This window comes from Toxorhynchites rutilus, chromosome 2 (assembly GCF_029784135.1).
Source record: "Toxorhynchites rutilus septentrionalis strain SRP chromosome 2, ASM2978413v1, whole genome shotgun sequence".
Taxonomy (NCBI): domain Eukaryota; kingdom Metazoa; phylum Arthropoda; class Insecta; order Diptera; family Culicidae; genus Toxorhynchites; species Toxorhynchites rutilus.
The window spans coordinates 116,540,273-116,561,676 of NC_073745.1; the positions used below are offsets into that span (position 1 = coordinate 116,540,273).

The window sequence follows — 21,404 nt, forward strand, 5'->3', positions numbered from 1 at the left end:
TTAGTCTTTCGGTGGTAAGGCACATGAAAGCAGCTCGGATAAGCGCACCAGCAGCAGGATAGGTGAAGAAGCCACATCGCTATCGACTGGGAACTTTGCGTGAAATTCGTCGCTATCAGAAGTCGACCGAATTGCTGATCCGCAAGCTACCTTTGCAGCATTTGGATCGTGGAATTGCTCAGGACTTCAAAACCGACTAGCGCTTCCAAAGTTCCGCAGTTATGACGCTGCAGGAGGCTTATTCGAAGATACCAATTTGTGTGTTATCCATGCAAAACGCGTCACATCATGCCCAAGGACATCCAGCTGGCCCATCGTATCCGAGGAGAGTGTGCTATATTAGTTTAGCATATAATCAACGGCCCTTTTCAGGGCTCCCAATTTGATGGATTAGAGTTCAGAAAAGTTTTTACAGGCCGAACAGAAAGGAGCATTTAGCGAAAATCGTGGTGTCGATGATAATTCGATACCGATAGGTGCCATGGATATGGATTTCATAATGAAGAATATGATATGAAATATATGACATGATGTAGTGAATATATCCGAAGAAATCACTTTGATGAAACTGCATTATAAAATTAATTGTGTACGAATGCCGCAATCGATAGTCGACTCTAATTTGCGCTGGGTAATTTCCTCGGAGGACTCAATTCCTCCTTTGAGCATTAAGAAACTCTTTCTGGTAAAACGAAGTGGTACGAATCATGAAGAAGTTTTCTGCCAATTTCCTTCAACCTCCAAACATATCTTTCTCCCGTTTGTCGTTTTCGCGTTCGCTAATCTTTTCTCACAACACCCATTTCTCGTTTGAGAAATTGTTGAGTAAACATTGTTTGCCAGTGCGCGTAGAGCGGGAATTCCTAAAGATTCATTGCACCTCTAATAAATTGCCGAAAGACGTGGTCTTAGGTTGATCGCACTTGATTGAAAAAATCCAAAACGAAATGTATTTGGTCGCAGCATTATATGAGTAGAAAGCAAATAATCGCTCGAAAATGACTTGATTTTAGCGATGATGTTTCACGTTTTTCATGTTACGCATCCAATATTGGATACGAAAGTTTTCCACTGATGGGAAAAAAAATATTCAGAAGCTTTCCTATTAATTGCGATTGATTGAAAAATCACAAAACCAAATGTATTTGGTTGCAGTGTTATATGGATAGAAAACATTAAAATAAACTCTTTCGCATGAATGTATTTTTCAATTCCCAGGGGAACTGGCAGATTATTTTTCAGAAACGAGAATTCCGCGCGTGTATATGTGTGTGTGGCGGCCGATGTTTCAAGCGGAACCGTGGCATCACTATCCTCCTGATGGATTCCCTTCTGGCCTTAGGTGCACAAACAGGCTCTTGGTGACACCGTTCATCAGCGCTTTCAAGATATACGAAGTTAGCTTCACCACAACAGCGACAACATGCTCCAATCGCTGTTCAATTATAACTGAGAGGGTTTCTGAGCGGCGCTCGCTTATATACCGATTGGTGATTTTAATAGCCTGTTTTGAAAGCAATTTTAAGACTATTGAAACAAGTTTTTGGATGAAAAAGTAACAAGTATATGACGCGTAGACCTTTTATCTTTCGAATGAAGTGTTTATCATCCATTTCGTTCAGTTGTTTAAGAGCTATTAACGCTCAAAATCTCGGTCTCCGGCATAACGATTTCATTTCCGAAACTTTGGTTTTACACCCCGGTATAGAAATGAAAGACGTAGTCCTACGTCAAAAACAGAAAGTGGGTTATATCTATGGTATAACCGCAATGGTGACGTAGGACTATCGTTGATTCAGTTTCAGTAACGATTAGATATTTGCACATTTTCCTCGATACTGGAAGCCCACCAGTGGTTAATGCTAATTCGATAACCATCTGTTAATAGCACTTGATTGAAACATATTTGGTCACAGTGTTACATGGATAGAAAACATCAAAATACACTTTTTCACATGAATGTATTTTTAAATTCCCAGAGGAACTGGCAGATTATTTTTCGGATCTTTCTCGATGCTGAATGGCATCCAAACGGAAAGAATTCCGTGCGTGTATGTGTGTTTGTAGCGGCTGCTTCGATGGTCACCTTCTCTTCTCCTGAAGGATCGGCTTCTCTGTGCTCCCTCACAGTTTCAAACAAACTGTTTGCGTTTCAGGGCAGATCTCGATCCTTCGCCGTCCAGCATCCTCAGCAACGATGTTGTCTTGTCGATGTCCTCACGAAAAATGAATGCGTTTCACCACCAGAATATCGCTTAAGTATGCTTTTTGTGCGTGATTGAATCGAGAGAAGGCGTGGTTTACGATGGCAATTTGGAAGGCAAACTAGAGGGGAATGAACTCTCTGAGCTCGGAACTTTCGGCGACTGAGCAATAATCGATTGCGGGCGCATATAATATTGGATACGGAAATATCCTACTGATGGGGAAGAATAATCTTCAGAAGCTATCCTGTTAATTGCGATTGATTGAAAAATCACAAAACCAAATGTATTTGGTCACAGTGTTACATGGATAGAAAACATTCAAATAAACTCTTTCACATGAATGTAATTTTAAATTCCCAGAGGAACTGGCAGATTATTTTCAGTAACGATTAGATATTTCCACATTTTCCTCGATACCTGAAGCCCACCAGTGGTTTATGCTAACTCGATAACCATCTGTTAATAGCACTTGATTGAAACATATTTGGTCAACACTGTGACATGGTTAGAAAACATTCAAATAAACTCTTTCACATGAATGTATTTTTAAATTCCCAGAGGAACTGGCAGATTATTTTCCGGATCTTTCTCGATGCTGAATGGCATCCAAACGGAAAGAATTCCGCGCGTGTATGTGTGTGTGTGTAGCGGCTGCTTCGAGATCTTCCCGGGGAACCGTTTGTGGCATCACTCTCCTCCTGATGGATTCATGTCTGGCCTAAGGTGTACAAACAGGCTCTTGGTGACACCGTTCATCCGCGCTTTCATGATAAACGAAGAGCTTCACTACAACAGCGACAACATGCTCCAATCGCTGTTCAATTAGAACTGAGTGGATTTCCGAGCGGCGCTCGCTTATATACCGATTGGTGATTTCAATAGCCTGTTTTGAAAGCAATTTTAAGACTCTTGAAACAAGTTTTTGGATCAAAAAGTAACAAGTATATAACGCGTAGACATTTTATCTTTCGAATGAAGTGTTTATCATACCATTTCGTTCAGTTGTTTAGGAGCTATTAACGCTCAAAATCTCGGTCTCCGGCGTAACGCTATCGTTTTCGAAATATTGATTTTACACCCCGGTATAGAAATGAAAGACGTAGTCCTACGTCAAAAAGTTGCTGTCATGAAACATAATTAATAATTATACGTAGAACAGAAGCTAAAAGTAAAAAAAAATATTGATGAATTCTGGTTGCTATTTTTACAATTCAACGAATCAACTCATACCGCATAGTTATGTGTATCCATGAGAATGTGTTTGCTGGATATTTATATCTATAAAAATGGATAATCAAGCAAATGAAACCAAATTTGACATGTGCAGGTTTTAGGGTGCAACAAATGTTTTTACGGTGGTTAGACACTCCACCCCCCCCCCCTCTCTAAGGGGGAGCTGCCATACAAATGAAGCATACATTTCTGCATAATTCAAGAATTAATCAAGCAAATGGAACCAAATTTGGCATATGGAGGTTTTAGGGAGCAATAAATGTTTTTATGGTGGTGTGACACTCATTTCCCCATTATAAAAAGAGGGAGGGGGAAGGTGCTGAGCAGTGGTTCGTGGTGAGTGGTTCGACACATCTATCCCCAAATGGAGCCGAATTCGGAATGTAAGGGTTTTTGGGTACGAGAAATGTTTCTATGATGATATGACACCCCTTCCTTCTCTGGAAAAAAGAGGGTGTCTCATAAAAATAATGCTTATATTCCAACCAAATATGATAATTGAAAATTTTCGGAAAACTCTGAAAGAAAATAGTAAAATTCGAAAAATTCAATTCGTATGTGTTCTACAATTACATACACCCATACCTCGCTTTACAGCCTAGATACGTTCCATGAACGGCCGCAAAGCAAAAGCCGTATAAGGAATCAATTATTTTAATACAAATTCACACAAATTCATTCAGATCGTTACCAAATTTGTCAAATATGTATCATGGTTTATCAACCAACTTTAATTAATTTTTTTTATTTTTATTTCATTTGAATCAAAAACTAAATACATTTAAATTTATTTCATTTGAATCCAAAATACATACATAACATAAACACATAACATACCTTCCTGTTTAAAAACCAACAATGATCTATAAACAAAATTGAAACAACTTTATGTTACATGGGAAATGTGTAAAGGGTGTGTCATATCAAATTGCATCACGGAAAAAACGCTGTAGAAATTCGCCCAGTAGACCGATCATTTTGAAAATTTTAGACAGTAAAATAAAAACTATTAAACAACTTTTGGCATTTTCTTTTTATTCATACTTCGAGCCCAAGCCCGTATGCTCGCACCTTCCTCTTTACCCCGTCCATAAGGTTCTGTACAACGTCAGGTTGTAGTTTTTTTTTGAACAGAAATCCATTTTCTCTTGAAGTCCGCCTCCGATTTGACAACTTTTGGGTTCTTCCGGAGGGCCTGCTTCATAATCGCCCAATATTTCTCTATTGGGCGAAGCTCCGGCGAATTGGGCGGGTTCATTTCCTTTGGCACGAAGGTGACCCCGTTGGCTTCGTACCACTCCAACACGTCCTTTGAATAGTGGCACGAAGCGAGATCCGGCCAGAAGATGGTCGGGCCCTCGTGCTGCTTCAATAGTGGTAGTAAGCGCTTCTGTAAGCACTCCTTAAGGTAAACCTGCCCGTTTACCGTGCCGGTCATCACGAAGGGGGCGCTCCGCTTTCCGCAAGAGCAGATCGCTTGCCACACCATGTACTTTTTGGCAAACTTGGATAGTTTCTGCTTGCGAATCTCCTCCGGAACGCTGAATTTGTCCTCTGCGGAGAAGAACAACAGGACCGGCAGATGACGTAAGTCCGCTTTGACGTAGGTTTCGTCGTCCATTACCAGGCAATGCGGCTTCGTCAGCATTTCGGTGTACAGCTTCCGGGCTCGCGTCTTCCCCACCATGTTTTGCCTTTCGTCGCGGTTAGAAGCCTTCTGAACCTTGTATGTACGCAGGCCCTCCCGCTGCTTGGTCCGCTGGACGAATAAACTTGACAAATTCAGCTTATTGGCGACATCCCGGACCGAACTTCTCGGATCACGTCTAAACTGCTTAACTACGCGCTTGTGATCTTTTTCACTGACGGAGCATCCATTTTTGCCGTTCTTCACCTTCCGGTCGATGGTTAGGTTCTCGAAGTATCGTTTTAGTACTCTGCTGACCGTGGATTGGACGATTCCCAGCATCTTACCGATGTCCCGATGTGACAACTCCGGATTCTCGAAATGAGTGCACAGGATTAATTCACGACGCTCTTTTTCGTTCGACGACATTTTTACAAATTTACGAAAAATTGACAGTGAAGCATGACCAACGTGATCTATACACTCTTATCTGATTATAAGCGAAAGCTGAAGATATAATTCCCAAAAATTAAATTTCTACAGCGTTTTTTCCGTGATGCAATTTGATGTGACACACCCTTTATGTATATATACCTAATTTGTATGTTGCTTAAGTTATTGTCTCGCAAATATTTTTTCACTTCTGTAGAAAAGTGATTTTTGAACCAATCCTCAATTTTTTTTTTTGCCGTTATAAAGAAACATTTTAGGCAGTAAATCGAAAACGTGCCTGAATTGAAGAGAGCCGTTATAGCGAAATGCCGTATAAAGAGCGGCCGTATAGCGAGGTATGGGTGTACTGACAAGCGTTGTTAGTCGATTTGATGTTTGCGGTAATGAAATTGATCTTCGTTCGAAAGTGGAAAAGGATTTTAATGTGACAGAACGCACTCCTATATCTTCTTCTATTTATATAAATAAAAATGGATCGCCGAATGTGTTGATAAGAGCAAAACTCGAGAAAGAAATTGTTCGATTTAGGGCTGTTTTCATTCTATCATATTTTCTGTATCAAACATTTATTCCATATAATGGAGAAACATGTTATTCGCAAGAGGATGAAAAATCTTGCACGAGAATTGTGTCTGAAAATAATCTGATATTATAATGTCGAGTTTTGGTAGAAGTACTGAAATTTTATCACCGGCGGCCAAATTGGGTTTTTCAAGATAATGGAATATACAGTATTATAATGACAGCAGAGATAAAGGTTTGTTCCAAATTTCAAATCAAATCAAAACGAACGGGGTCAAATTTTTATTAATGTGGGACAACGCTACAGACACATACATACAAACAGGTAAAATTGAATGAAACGGTTCGTAAAAGTAATTGACTATTTTGTTGCAGCAGCCATCTTGGATTTGAAATTTTTTAAATAGCTGTGATCAACTGGTCAAGCCCCTTCACTTGATACCCATTTTGATGGAGTTCGTTTTGACAAAATTTGTAATCCGCCATTTTGTGGTGGCAGCCATTTTGGATTTGCATTTCTATGAATAACTGTATTCTACTAGGTCAAGCCCTTCCATTTGATACCCATATTGATTGGGTTTTGGAAAAAAATATACTTATATCGCCTTTTTGTTGTGATGGCCATTTTTAATTTGCATGTCTCATGATAACTGTGTTCTACTAGTCAAGTCCTTTTATTTGTGTTGGAGACAACTGGCAATACCACAGAGGATCTACCACTTGGGCTCGCCAGTGACAGATTCAACTGTCATTTTTATCGACGTCACGAGTAAAACAATAGAGCGGAGAGTTGTCGTTTCCGGGTAGATGAAGTACACTATGTGGTCACTTCATCATTGTCTTCCGTACAATACACGTTTTTATGAAGATGAATAAATTTAGTTATTAGAGTATTTTATGTACAACATTATAGTTCTTTTATTTCAATCATCTCGCGAACGACAACACAAAAATTTTATACCCATATTGATGGGGTTTTTAGAAAATATGTAATCCGCCATTTTGAATTTGCATTCCTCATCAATAATTGTGTTCTACTAATCAAGCCCTTTGATTTGATATCCATTTTGATAGGGTTTTGGAAATAAATATATATCGCCATTTTGTTGTGGCGGACATTTTGGATTTGCATTTCTCATGTATAACTGTGTTCTACTAGTCAAGTCCTTTTATTTGATTCCCGTATTGATGGGGTTTTGAGAAAATATTAAATCCGCCATTTTGTTGTGGCGGCCATTTTCTTAAATTTTGTAAATCATGAAATACGCAGTTTTATAATTACTGTAGAGATAAAGATGTGTTCCAAATTTGAGATCAATCGGTCAACAGGAAGGGGTTCAAATTTCTATGAATGTGGTAAAGCGCTACAGACAAACATGTTACGTTACAAACATACAGACCTACAAACATACAAATTACAGGGCAAGCTAAATAAAACCGTTTAAAAATGAGGACAGTTTTGAAGAATTCCTCAACTATAAACGAGAGATAGTCAATGAGAGCGGCACACGGAAATGACTATTTATTTATTTTGGTTTAAGGTTTTTACAACATGGCCTGATTCACCATGTCTTGTGTATCATGCATTGCTTGGTGTTTTTGTAGTGCGGCTTGCAAGGCCTGAGACCAACCGCACTATCTCGCAAGAGAACCATCGTGATACTGCTGTTTTACGTCCCGAGTACCACCTGGACTGGGCAAAGACTCGGTCAATTCGCTGTTACCGGGTGTTTGTAGTTTTTTTTGAGACTTACAATGCCCATTTGCTCTTCCCGATCACACCCTAGACAATGTTCAACTGAACCAGTGCAAGCCAAAAAAACGACCTTCGTCGATAGAATTTCTGACCCGGACGGAACCCGAAGCATCTTGGCAAGCTCCACACTAACCACTAGGCCATGGAAAAATTGATTTCTAAACATATTCTTAATAGAAGTAATATTCACTACTTTGACCCATTGTCACCCCCTCCAAGGGGTGAGATTGGGTCAACTTTCATTTAATCCCAGCTCAGTTAAGTTAATATTATTCCACAAATTCCCTGAACACTCGTAAGTTCATCATTAGAGAACATATCTACGTGATCAGAATTGCGTTTTACTCTTATTTACGATAGTTATTCAATGAAAATTTCGAAAACTACCTTTTTTGACCCATTCTCACCCCCATCGACGGTACCTCAATTTTTGCAAAAAATTGAAAAGTACGTTTTTCAACATAGATACTATGATGAGGGATTTTAAAAAATAGTCAAAATTTCTTGTTTGGTATCCTATACAGTATTTTCCATAGAGCTGGTGGTATGGTTTGGGGGCACTTTTTAATTCCTAACTCAGCCAAGCCCTGTTCAGAAGCCTCTCAGCTCCCGAGTGGGTCGCATTACCTTGTAACAGTCTTTTACCCTTGATGGTCCTGACAAGTGTTGAAACGGATAGAGGTTTGACCGGATGCCGGATTTCGAATGTTCATCTTCGAGGCAGGATGACCAAACATCCGGCAGTCGAATATTCGGTTTTTTATTTGCGAATACGAAAGTGAGAACTGCATGCGTGCATGAAACAAATATGTTAGGGAGAAATAAACATATTTTAAAATTAAAATTATGAACGATTTGAACTGTTTATTAAATTTCTCGTTTAGAAAGTGTATCCTATTTCATAGTGTATCGAGTTTTTTACAAGAAATTTGAACGATGTTTATAATTTCCTTATCATAATAGCACAAAACATTTGTATCATGACATGTAACAGAATACGCATAGAGAGACGAACTATTGAACATCAACCTAGATATCATTCTCATAGGATTCACGTCGATTTTTTTGGAATAAAAAAGCATAATAAATTTAGGATTGCATGCAGGCGGGCTGAACGTTGCAAATACATGTAATTCCAGTCTCTTCGGAATCTATATATAGGGTTGGGGAAAAAGAAATGTCGTATTTCTGATCGAAATTTGACGCTTTATTTAATATACTTAAAATTATCCAATTTAAGTCAAATATGCGCCGTTTTGTTCGCAACCTTGTTGCCATTTAGAAGGCAACTTCATTATCCCTCCCCTTATAACCCAGCAACCCCCCCCCCCCCCCCCCACCTTATTGGCAAAAACTCAGACAGCCAGTTTTCGCAAGCCTCTTTTGAGGCCAACTTAGTATCACCAACAGCGTTTTGCATGGACCGGAAGAGATGATAATCAATGGGTGCCAGGTCCGAACTATACGGTGGGCGCAATAGGACATCCCATCCGAGCTCCCGTAGCTTCTGGCGGGTCATCAAAGATATGTGAGGCCGAGCGTTGTCCTGGTGGAAAACAACACCATTCCAATTGATCATTTCTGGCCGCTTCTGGTCAATCGCCTGCTTCAAACGGTCAAGCTGCTCACAGTAGAGAACCGAGTTGAGGGTCTGGCCATAGTTGAGCAGCTCATAAAGGATGATTCCCTTCCAATCCCACCAAACACACAGCAAAACCTTCCTGGCCGTCAATCCGGGCTTGGCGATGGTTTGGGCCGACTCACCGCGCTTCGACCACGATTTTTTCGTTTTGGGTTGTCGTACGTGATCCACTTTTCATCACCAGTCATCATCTTCTTCAAAAATGGGTCGAGTTTGTTCCGTTTCAGCAGTGCATCGCAGGCGTTGATTCGATCTAAAAGATATTTTTGCGTCAACTCGTGTGGGACCCATACATCCAGCTTTTTTTGGAATCCAATCTTCTGCAAATGGATCCAAATGGTTTTATGGTCTATACCCAGTTCCTGGCCAATCGAGTGAGTGCTCACATGCCGGTCTACTCGAATGATTTCAACGATTTTATCGGTTTCCACGACGATTGGCCTACCAGTACGGGGTGTATCTTCGACAGCCACTACACCAGAACGAAATCGATCAAACCAACGCTGTGCTGTGCGAATCGTTACAGTAGCAGGTCCATAAACTACACGAATTTTTTCGGTCGCCTTCGTTGCAGTTTTACCTCGTAGGTAGTAAAAACGTAAAATATGGCGAATTTCTTGCGTGGTGAACTCCATCTTTGACGCGCTATAACTTGAGACTTAAAAGGACAATCACAAAACTGTCAAAACGACACTTGTAGCACAGATTATCGTCTTTAAATAGCCTCATAGTATGACCCGATGCGATAATTACAACACAAGATATGTTTGAGGGTTGCCATATATTGACAATATACGACATTTCTTTTTCCCCAACCCAATATATAAAAATGGATTTCTGTCTGTCTGTCTGTCTGTCTGTCTGTCTGTCTGTCTGATTCTTATGGACTCGGAAACTACTGAACCAATCGTCATGAAAATTGGTATGTAGGGGTTTTTGGGATCGGGAGAGATTCTTATGATAGCATTACTGCATTACTCGAGAAAATTATCAAGCAAATGAAACCAAATTAGGAATATGGAGGTTTTAGGGTGCAATAAATGTTTCTATGGTGCTTAGACACTCCACCCCCCCCCCTCCTTTCTGAGGGGGGGCTGCCATACACATGATACATAAATTTCTACATTACTCGAGAATTAATCAAGCAAATGAAATTAAATTTGGCATGTGGAAGTTTTAAGGTGCGTACAATAAATGATTCTATAGTGGTTAGATACTTCTCCCCCCTCTCTAAGGGAGGGCTGCCATACAAATGGAACACAAATTTCTGCATAACTGAATTAATCAAGCAAATGAAATCAAATTTGGCATGTGATGATTTAAGGGTGCAATAAATGTTTTACGGTGGTTAGACACTCCACCCCTTTCTTTAAGGGGGGGGGGGCGCTGCCATACAAATAAAACACAAATTTCCGCATTACTCGAGAATTAATCATTCAAATGAAACCAAATTAGGCATATGGAGGTTTTAGGGTGCAATAAATGTTTCTATGGTGGTTGGACATTCCACCCCCCCTCTCTAAGGTGGGGCTGCCATACAAATGAAACACAAATTTCGGCATAACTGAGAATTAATCAAGCATATGAAACCAAATTTGGCATGTGGAGGTTTTAGGGTGCAATAAATGTTTTTACGGTAGTTAGACAGCCTCCCCCCCCCCATCTCTGAGGGAGGGCTGCCATACAAATGAAAGACAAATTCCTACATAACTCGAAAACTAATCAAGCTAATGGAGCCAAATTTGGCATGGGAAGGTTTTGGGTGTCACGAAACGTTTCTATGGTAAATAGACACTCCTCCCTTCTCTCTGAGGGAGGGGGTGCTGCCATACAAATGAAGCATTAATTTCTGCATAATTCAAGAACTAAGGTGAGGTGAGGGGGAAAGGGCGAGGTGTGATTGTGTGGTGCCGTACACGAAATAAAGGTTTTCAAAAAAATATGTAGATACCAAATGTCTTCGAATTGCATAAAACGTCGAGATCTACTGTCATCTCAAAATGTTTTGTCAAAAATCTAAAAACTATGGATTAGGGTGCCAATGAAAAAGGTCATCTTGATTTTTCATACGGGACTTCCTGCGAAATGTTGATTTGCACGATAAAATACCCTATGCAGAATATTAGCTCAATCACACTTCGTGTACTAGTGTCGCAAAACGTCAAAATTTGGGTTTTTTGAAAAAATGTGTCTTCAACAAATAACAATTACGTTCCAATTAAGAACTGAATGTCAGGGTGTGTGAATTGTTGACAAATCATCAGAATTGGAGGAGACGAAAAAACAACGAAAATAATGACATTGCAATCAGCAATTGCTGATGTATAAAATTAAGTAAACAAATCTATTTACTACAATCTATATGACGTTAGTAGAATGTCTGTGAACACTAGGTGACGCTAGATAGATATGATTTCGCACAAAACACATGCTAGACATTTCCATTCCGATAATTTTGATGTGGAAGATACACCAAGCTCTGATCGACCAATTGACGAAACTTCGATAAAATAATGAAACTCGCCGAGTGTGACAGTCGGGTGAGCACTTATTGTCCAGAATAGCTAAACATCAAACAAAAATCGTTTAGAATCATTTCAATGAGGCCAAATACTAGAAGAAGCTCAATTTTAACCAGATCGATCCTATTCTGGAACGAATGATAACTGGCGAGAAAAAATGAGCCAGTCACCACAACTTCAAACAATAACCAGGTGTCTAAAGCGAATGATTGGTAAAAAGTTCTCTGAATGAAAAGCTTGTAAAAATCAACTGGTCGGTGTTAAGTCAGACCGGACCATGTGAATTTTTTATGATTTCGAGAAAAACGAGTTTGAAGTTTGGTATTATAAGGGTTTTTCATCGAGCGTTCAAAACAATTTCGATAAGTTATTCCTGCAGTACGCGCGATTTTCCAAATCTGATTAATGTGGAATGTAGCTTACAAAAGGTTTAACCTAATGCAATCAATAACTCGAAATTTTTAATTTTGCGACTTGGTCCGCTCTGACTTAACACCGACCAACTGTCGTAATTTTTTTCCCAAACCAGGATTTCCAATTTCCAGTTTCCAAAATTAACACCTATATCAGATATGATAGATGCTGCACTTTATATTTCAATACTTTCCGAATGAAAAAGTTGTACACAGAACACAGTTTTTAAATGTCTGTTTATGATGATTTGTAAACACAAACAACTGACATCATTATGCAGTATTCATAATGATATACTTGTACACGCGGGAATGTTTTTCCAAGTAATCACCCACAACAGACACAAAATAGACCCGCTAATGGTCATGCGAGCGGGTAGAAGATACCAAACAACAGCAACACCTCATACAACAGAACAATTATCCCACCCCACCGCTCGGGGTCGGGCGAAGCATTATAATCTACACAATTTTCCGATTATCGCTAGGATTTGCCTGGATGACTAAACATACATGTAACGATCCACCCATATCTTCGTGACCGCCCCGACTCTCTGCTGTTGCTGCTGGAATTGCCAGAATTGGAAACGAACCATGCTTTTCGAACCAGCAAACACATGTTGTTGTTGTGGAAGCTATCCATATTATTAGAATGAAGAGACAAAGAAAACACGGCGCCGCAAAGTGCTGTTGCTACATCACTATTTAGTCCCCCTTTAGCAAACGACCACGACCTTATACCGCCATGAAACCCACAACAATTATCCTTAAGATTCCTCCATGTCCGTAAGCACGTCTGGTGAATCCGTACAAGTTTACCGGCGAGCATTTCCGATGCTTTTCAATACTTGTTTTCAGCCTCTAGAATGTCAATGAAATGAACTGAAAGTAATGAAGGCATTATTACTTTTTGTGTTTTGGTTCCGTTGCAGATGGGATGGAACAAAATTTTTCGCGATGGCAAATTTTCTAGTATATTGTAGAACATCTGACGAATCCTAGCATCAATTGGAGCATTTTTTAGTTTATGAATGATTCTTATTCATACCCAACTTACATGTTTACCCTCAAATACATAAAACAGTTCTACGTTAAATGTACAGAGTCCTACCCAACCACCTCCGATATGGACCTCTCACGCATTTGGTAGAGTAAAATAAGTATTTTTCAACTCATTATCATTTTTAACAAAATTGATAGACATTGATCGGACTTCAGCTCCTTTGATGCTTTCAAGAAAATTACCTTTCCTTGAGTAAGTCGAACAGTTAAATACGAGTTGCATCCATAAATTTCCACCCCTCACTCTCTTCAGTTACCACGTACCTGATGGTCTGACAAGCGGTACACATTAAACGAATACATCATCATCATCGCACTGCAAATTGATTGATCACGCTGAACAAACAAAAAAAAATTGACTTTAACTGGAGCCCGTTGGGAAACACGAATTAGCTGCTACAGATTTCCATGTTTCGCACACCCAACCATCACCACAACACCCCGTCATGATGGGTTTCAATTTTTGCACGCTAATTTGGACGCGCGTAAAATTTCGAACGTCATCCTTATTTTTGTTTATTGCGCCGCGCCATCTCTCGACGCTTCGATGAATATGATTTTGTGCTTTTTCAATGTTTTTGTTGGATGTGAATTTGGTGGATTTTTATTTCATGCCTGAAGTAAACGCAATGATGATTATTATTCTGTTCCAGTTTTTGTCTCACGCTATTAGTTTATGAGAGACGTGAAATGTTGGCTTTTCAGTTGGATTATTTTTTTGGTTCCCCAAAAAAAAAATGTAGCGCTGATTCAAATGCAAAAACAGAACGACAAATTGTTAATACGAATTTAATATTTTCAATCAATTGAAACCGCTCGATATCCCATTTCCTCATTTAATTCACATTGCGCGTCAATTATGGTATATTTGCCTGGCAGTTTTTGCCTCCGATGTTATCCAGTAATACCGTTGTAAACACATGGAAACTATTTGTAAAATATTACACATGGTAATGAATAGGATCAGCTTCGACGTAATTTATGCAAAGCTAAAGTTTTGCCGCGTCTCGCTGCTTGCTGCAGCTTCCCCCCAAAACATAAATAAAATGGCATCCGAATTGTTCAAAGCGTACGGACAAACTGATTTTCCCGTACAGGGGGACACATAATACGAATTGAAATATATAGTTTTAAGCAGCCACTCTATTAAAATGATAAAGGGATTATTAATATTTATTGCGGAATTTGAATAAAAAATATTGCAGCTCAGCCGGCACAAGCTTATCTTGCTTCCTGTGAGCGTTCTGTTTTTATTTTTCGGAACGGTTTATCGTTACGCTTCCGCTCGCGCACTGCCCGATGGAGTACATATTCTAGCTTGGCCTCCACTTCACTCTGACTGACACTGGATACAGCAGTTTTGCTGGCTTTCGGACACTCACTGGACAGCATCCGATCAGGACAGCGTGGAGCGTGGCATGAATAGTGATTACTTCTAGAAGCAACTAACTAAAAGTGTGAGATGAATAGATGAAGCTCCTGTAGCTGAACCATCTCGTTTCAGTTTGAGGATGATCTTATTCACATTGTTCGATTCCATATTTCGCAATTTGTGCTTCTAACCTGTGAGTGAACCGGATTTTACCAAGGCGTTTCATTACTAAAGTAAATGGATTATTGAGATTGGTCATGCAGAATAAATTAGAAGACATATCTCCATATTGTATACATATGCGTTTTTGGAATTCTGTCTTCAGAAGGTTTCAAGATAACCGATTTTGTATCGAATGAAATACACCATTCATCCTGAAAATCATTACGCATAATTGATTAGTTACCATAGCAATGCGCGTTTTCGATATTTTTTAAAGATAAATAGTTCGCATAAAAACAATACACAATATATACATTTTAAAATTAACAGCAACTTTTTCTGGCATACACTTCATTACACATTTTACCATCCTTTTTTCCAGTCGCGATCATGGGTTTCAGGAGCTGGATCATCTCCACGCCATCAGTCACCTATCCACGGCTTCTTCTACAACCAGAACAACGATCACGGATGTAGACTTTCCCTACGCTACAAATGCCTCTACGGACGACGCTGATGCTGGTGATTCCATGAAGACAATGATGCTTAACACCGGCAAAGTAATGTTCATTTACGTCATACCAGCACTGTTACATTTTGTTGGTTATGTATCGGCGGTATATATTTATCGCTTTGCCGACCACGAGAAACTGCAGTGCTTGGTTGAACGGGTAAGCATCTGTGACAACATTTCATGAAATCAATGTTTGTTTTTGTTCTCTCATCCACGACGAGTCCATATTAAAATTATGCAAAAAAAATTAAAATTAGAAAAATTAATTAATCTTAGAAAAAAAAGGTATTTTCGGCCAATACCAACTAATGGAATTACACTCTCAAAGTTTGTAAGCGGAACATCTTCCAAACGAAAAAATGAAAATTTGTCCAGGAAACGACCGCATCGCTAACGTAGGACCACGAAGTTCTTCTTATTCTTGGATGGCACTAACGTTCCCAGTGAAACTTTTGCCTTCTCAACGTAGGTATTACTAGCGTCATGTTTATTAGTAGTACTTAGTTCAGATTTCTATGCCGGATAACATGCTTTGAATGTATTCTGGAGTGGCAAGCTCTAGACGAAAAATCTCCCTGCCTGAACGGGAATCGAACCCGAACCCCCGGCATGATAATGTGGGACGCTAAACACTCGCCCACGGGAACACAGGACCACGAAGTTATTGCATTCAATTCGCCTGTTTGTCACTTTCGATATTATCTAAAAGATGATTAATTTAATATTTGATTATTTAATCATTTTTTGAGGGCCCTGATGCGTGCTTTAGTTGTTTCTTTGAAAGTTTCCATAATAAGTTCCAGCTTCAACATATGCTGTTGGCTGCTCGCTGTCTAGAGCGAAACGAAGAAATCATAAATTAAAATAATTTATACCTCTCGCTTGTTGCAACGTGACATGTGTGGAAACGATCCGCACAACAGCAGCTAATTGAGCAACAAACACTTGTCCCATTGCACAGAGTGCTTGCGTGAACGATTGGGACAGCAACTAAGTGACAAAAAACTCATTCGAATATTTTCAAACTAATTTTTACATAAGATGTTGGCTGCTCGCCGTCTGGGATAAAACTAAATGAGAAATCACAAACTTGAATAATTCATGTCTATCGCTCGATGCAACGTAAAATGCGGAAATGGTGCGGATCATCAAAATCAAACAATATACATATGCTTCATAACACAGTCTCTTATTCTTATTTCTATGAACTGATTTCAAATGTACTGAAAGCAATCACTGAGCGGACTATTGTAACAACTGAAATCCAATTTGAGAATTTCCGAATTAATTCTCAGCTTCAATCAACATATTGATGTTGGGCACTCGCTGTCTAGAGTGAAGTAATAAGCGATAAAAATCTTTTGTTTCAGTACATACTCACAATTTGGGAAGCCGAAATAATAATGGATTTTCAGGGTGGAATTAATACCCTTTTGAAATAAAGATTACAATAAATAATAACTTCCAGGTTTATTTTACTTCAAATCATTTTCTGCTTTTTTATAATCATCATAGCTCAAAAAATAAAAAAAGAGGATAGCGTTGTTTTCTTCGGAATCATTTTTGCATGAACTGATTTTTCAGGTAAAATATTTTGTTCAATTTGTTATCTATTTTTTATGCACGTTTGATGGCACGATAATTCTATATATACGAAAGTTGGTGTTCTCAGTGTTCTCATTTATCCATATTTTCATTAAATGATCAAGAAAATAAAAGAATTGCTCAAATCGGTACAAAGGAATCAATCTTTGCCAAATCAATCTTTAAAAAATCGGAAATATTTTATTTCCAATTTATCTACTTATTTTATATGAGTATCATCTTCTCTTTCAACATGGAATACAAATTTCATGATTCAAAAATTCAAATCCTATTCAAAAATCAAAAGCAGTTTGTTTTGTTTCTCAACACTCAGATCTCAGACAAAAATATTTTGCAAGGCATTCATATTGTATCATCATGGAATCATTCAATTGAATAAATAAATAGAAAATGTATCATTAGAAACTCAACAACTGGTATCAGTTTTATGATACCATGATATTAATCATACAAATTGAGCGATATTATTCTAAATAAGAAACCTTCACCTCCCTTCTTTAGATTTTTTTAACATATTAAAAACCGCACGTTTCAGGGCAAACTTGTACGCTTCATTTGTACGGATTCCACGAATGAGATCGTTTCCTTCGGCGTGGATGAGACGAAGGCGAGCCATCGGTAGGTCATGTTAGGTTCTTGGCAGACCAAGGATTTAACCATCAAGTGTAGAAATCCGGCCGTAATAAATGGATCACGAAACACGAGAAAACTCGTGAGCGGTCCACAATGTGTTAACATTGTGATTATCTTCACTGCGAGAGAAACGTTTCTCCTCCAGTGCAGCGTTTGTATGAGTCTCTGGTTGCAGCAGATTGCACCCCTTAGTAGTTCAAGTTCTGATCCTGTCAGAGTTTGTACAGAATTAAATCGAAGAATGAGCAAACTGACTTTGTTAGCAAGCCAAATGGAGCGCTTCAAAGCGTTCAAACGTTGCCATTATATTTTTAAAATTTGTCAGGTGGTTTTGGTAAGATTAAAACCGGTGTATACTTCAAAACAAATTTACAAAAAGTTTGTCTAAGATCGAAAAAATAGAAAAAAATCGAAAAAAATCGATTTTCCAAATATCGATCCAAAATCCTTACCTTAGTGCGAGCACAGTGCAATTCGGTTACAATTCAGCCACAAGTGTTTCTTCTGAGCGCATGACTAAACAAAGAATCCGTTTTTTTTTATCCCATTTATTTATTTATTAGGCTCATTAGCATTTTAGCTGTAACAGAGCCGGGTTTTAAGTGTGTACATGTACATATGTTTATGTTTCTATAAATTGTAAATTACACAGTAGTTAGTAGTAGCTATTTAGGCGTTAAGTTTTCTGTTCCATTACATTATGGTAAATTACACAGTAGTAGCCATTTAGGCGTAAGGGCATTCTATCTGTTCTTCCATTGTTCAGCAGACCGGACAGCGGAGACAGTTGGTATTGATCATTGTTGGGTTATTTATAGAACATCAGCCCGATGTTTCTTGCAGAGCAGGGCAGTTGTATGGATGAATCGATCTTTGTTCCACCGTGGATCGATTTCCATCGCTGATGATGGTTGCGTGGACGTAGTTATTCTATAACAACACAAAGATGGTCAATTGAGGGCCCTGAGTTTGAACTCACGATCGATCGCTTGGTAAGCGAACGCGTAACCAAGTGGCTACGAAGACCCCCCAAAGAATCCGTTTGTCTAGTTTTAACTCAGACATGATCTTGTTCGTGCAATCGATCGATGAAAGTATTTGGTTTCTCTGAAATACTGTATTCCTCAAAAGTGCGAGATCACTGGAAATGCGGTTTTCTTTGTATCGTGTTGAAGTCTTTCTTTGTATCGTAACACCAAAACGATTCAACTTAAAATAGGATTTTTTTTCTGAGATTTCGCACATTCGTGTGGAACTGCGCGATGTATATCATAAATATATTGGATGTGCAACTTAATTCGTTCCGTTTTTTGCACGAAAAACACATTTATCTGATGGAATGAATTAAAACATTATTCAAAGTGTTGGCCATACCTAGCCACTCCTTTTTGTCATATTTCTGGCAATTCACGGATTCCGTCGCGAAAAATGCGTTCATCTTTTGTAGCCAAGACTAAATCCAGCCAATTGTTGATACCCTGTTCAAAAGTAAAATGTATTCCACTCAAAACGTTCAGTATCGATCGAAACGAATGGTAGTCGGAAGGCTCAAGGTCTGGTTTATAGGGCGGGTTAACTATAATTTCCCATCTGCTATTTTCCAAATAATTTTTAGCTGGAACAGTAACAAAATACTTCCTTTTGTGCCGACCAAAGAAACATTTTGGACATGCAAAATGTCAATACATAACACAATTTCCTTGCTTTTGGATGTGAATTGTTGGATGTTTGCTGCGACATTGAGTCGTTTAGACATTGCTTGTCGAGTTACTTTCAATGTTCTGCAAGCTCTGCTGTCGACACGAATCTTGGTCGAGTAATGTTTCTAATTCTGCTAATTCTGTAAACAATAGATGTCGACACTTCTAAATCAACATTCCTTTTTTCCCCTTTTTTCCCATAATGTAGTATTAGGCCGGAAAATGAAAATTATATTATCAGGAAGCGATTCTCGATCTCGGACGAACAGCTCGTGAAATTGTAAAAATAGCTTTAGGCAAGTCTAATGTCTAGAATTAAAAAAAAAAGAAAAATATAACAGATGAACTTATTTTATTCCGTACATAGTTAGAAACCATAAGATTATCATATCAAAATATCTAATCAAATATGGAGTTCCTTATAGTTCGGAAAAGATGTATTGCCTAAATTCAATTTAATTAATTTATGTAATACAAAAGTAATCATCGAAATTGAATCAAATCCCTACGTATAACATGATAGTCTAGAAATTACAATGGGTTTCAATAATGTATCCATTTTACAATCGCTATAAATCAATGTAGGCGCTTAGTAGTCTAGTCACATAGGAAAATTTGTAAGAAGACTAAAAACGTGTTGTCTTTGAAAAATCATAACTCAAAAACAATACAAATCACATCTCTCATGTTTGGATATGTTGTGTAAAGAATCATGAACTTTCAAGAAAAAAATATAAAATATATTACGCCTTTCATCTCTAAACCATGGAAACTATAAAAAAACCAATAAAATCAATAATTACGAAACCAAATTTCGGATTTTTGCAAGTTCAATATTTAATATTAAGAAGACTAGCTAATTGATTTTATTTTGATATGTCGATCATCAAATACGATTCCAGCCAAAGCACTAGCGGTCCATTATCCAGTTAACTGTGGCGTCTCCATTAAAAAGTGCGCACAGTTTTGTGTTGCAAGAATCGAGCCATGACAAGTAGGGGAGACGCGGGTAAGACGGACAGTATGGATAGGTGGTTGATTTGTATTGTTGCATTATGAATTTCAAATTTCTGTTGATGGGAAACCCTTCTACATGCTATTCTATAATATTTAAACCATCCAATGACAATGAATACTGATCAAAAGTGGAATAGAGAAACAAAAACCGAAAATCGAACATGATTCCGCGTGTGAATGTAACTTTTGCAGCTTCGATATTAAGCATTTTGAGTGGTTTAATAGTAAAATTGAATCCGCTGATGGTTATATTTCAGTTTGTGAGTTGACAGAGAAGCGATATTAGATATGTACGGAAAAGTAAATTCATTCGTAAGTGGTAAATTTGAATTATTGAAATAATTGCACTGGGGAGGATCCATAATCACATCCAATGAATGATGGAAAGTGAAGGGGAGAATAATGAACTCTTTTTTATATTGCTTTCTTTTTTTGTTCTATTTCAGTTACTGGAAGCTCAAACACTGAGAGAGAGTGAAATTATTCCTCTCGCGAGCGATAAACCTCTACGCTTCGTATATTATGAACACTGTCCATATCCCCCCCCCCCCCCCCCACTACATGTCCATTATACCCGCACCGATAAAAATGTTCTACTTTTCGGCTTGCTTTATTTCCAATAAAAAAAACATGGAAAAACACATTTTTATAAAACATTTGGCCAGTTATTTCAAAAATCAGTATATTGAACTATAAGAAACTGCTTTTAAATTTTTGAAAACATGAGTTTCCAAAGATACAATTGAATTTTATTCATTAAATAATTCAAAAATGTGCACGTCTGTGCATCAATACTCAACGTCATTTTGTTCATTGTGGGTTTGGAGTATACGGCAAACCACTTTTCGAACTCGGGAACTCTCGGGAACATTACATTTTATACCAATTTTTACAGCGCAATTTACTTAATTTTACTCTGTTTTTCATACCTTATCTACTATTGATTCTTATTTGAAATATATTA

The 21,404-nt window shown here is 38.3% G+C and overlaps 1 protein-coding gene across 10 annotated transcripts in view; it reads left to right on the forward strand.

The window, feature by feature from the left end:
- Positions 1-21,404, forward strand: part of LOC129765355 (uncharacterized) — a 180,440-nt gene that overhangs the window by 93,048 nt on the left and 65,988 nt on the right. For 9 of the 10 annotated variants that reach the window (XM_055765577.1, XM_055765581.1, XM_055765575.1 and 6 more), the window contains one exon: positions 15,354-15,642. In XM_055765577.1, the coding sequence (XP_055621552.1) occupies positions 15,354-15,642 (289 nt within the window). The remainder of the gene's footprint in view (positions 1-15,353; positions 15,643-21,404) is intronic. The other variant, XM_055765582.1, reaches the window with a different exon arrangement.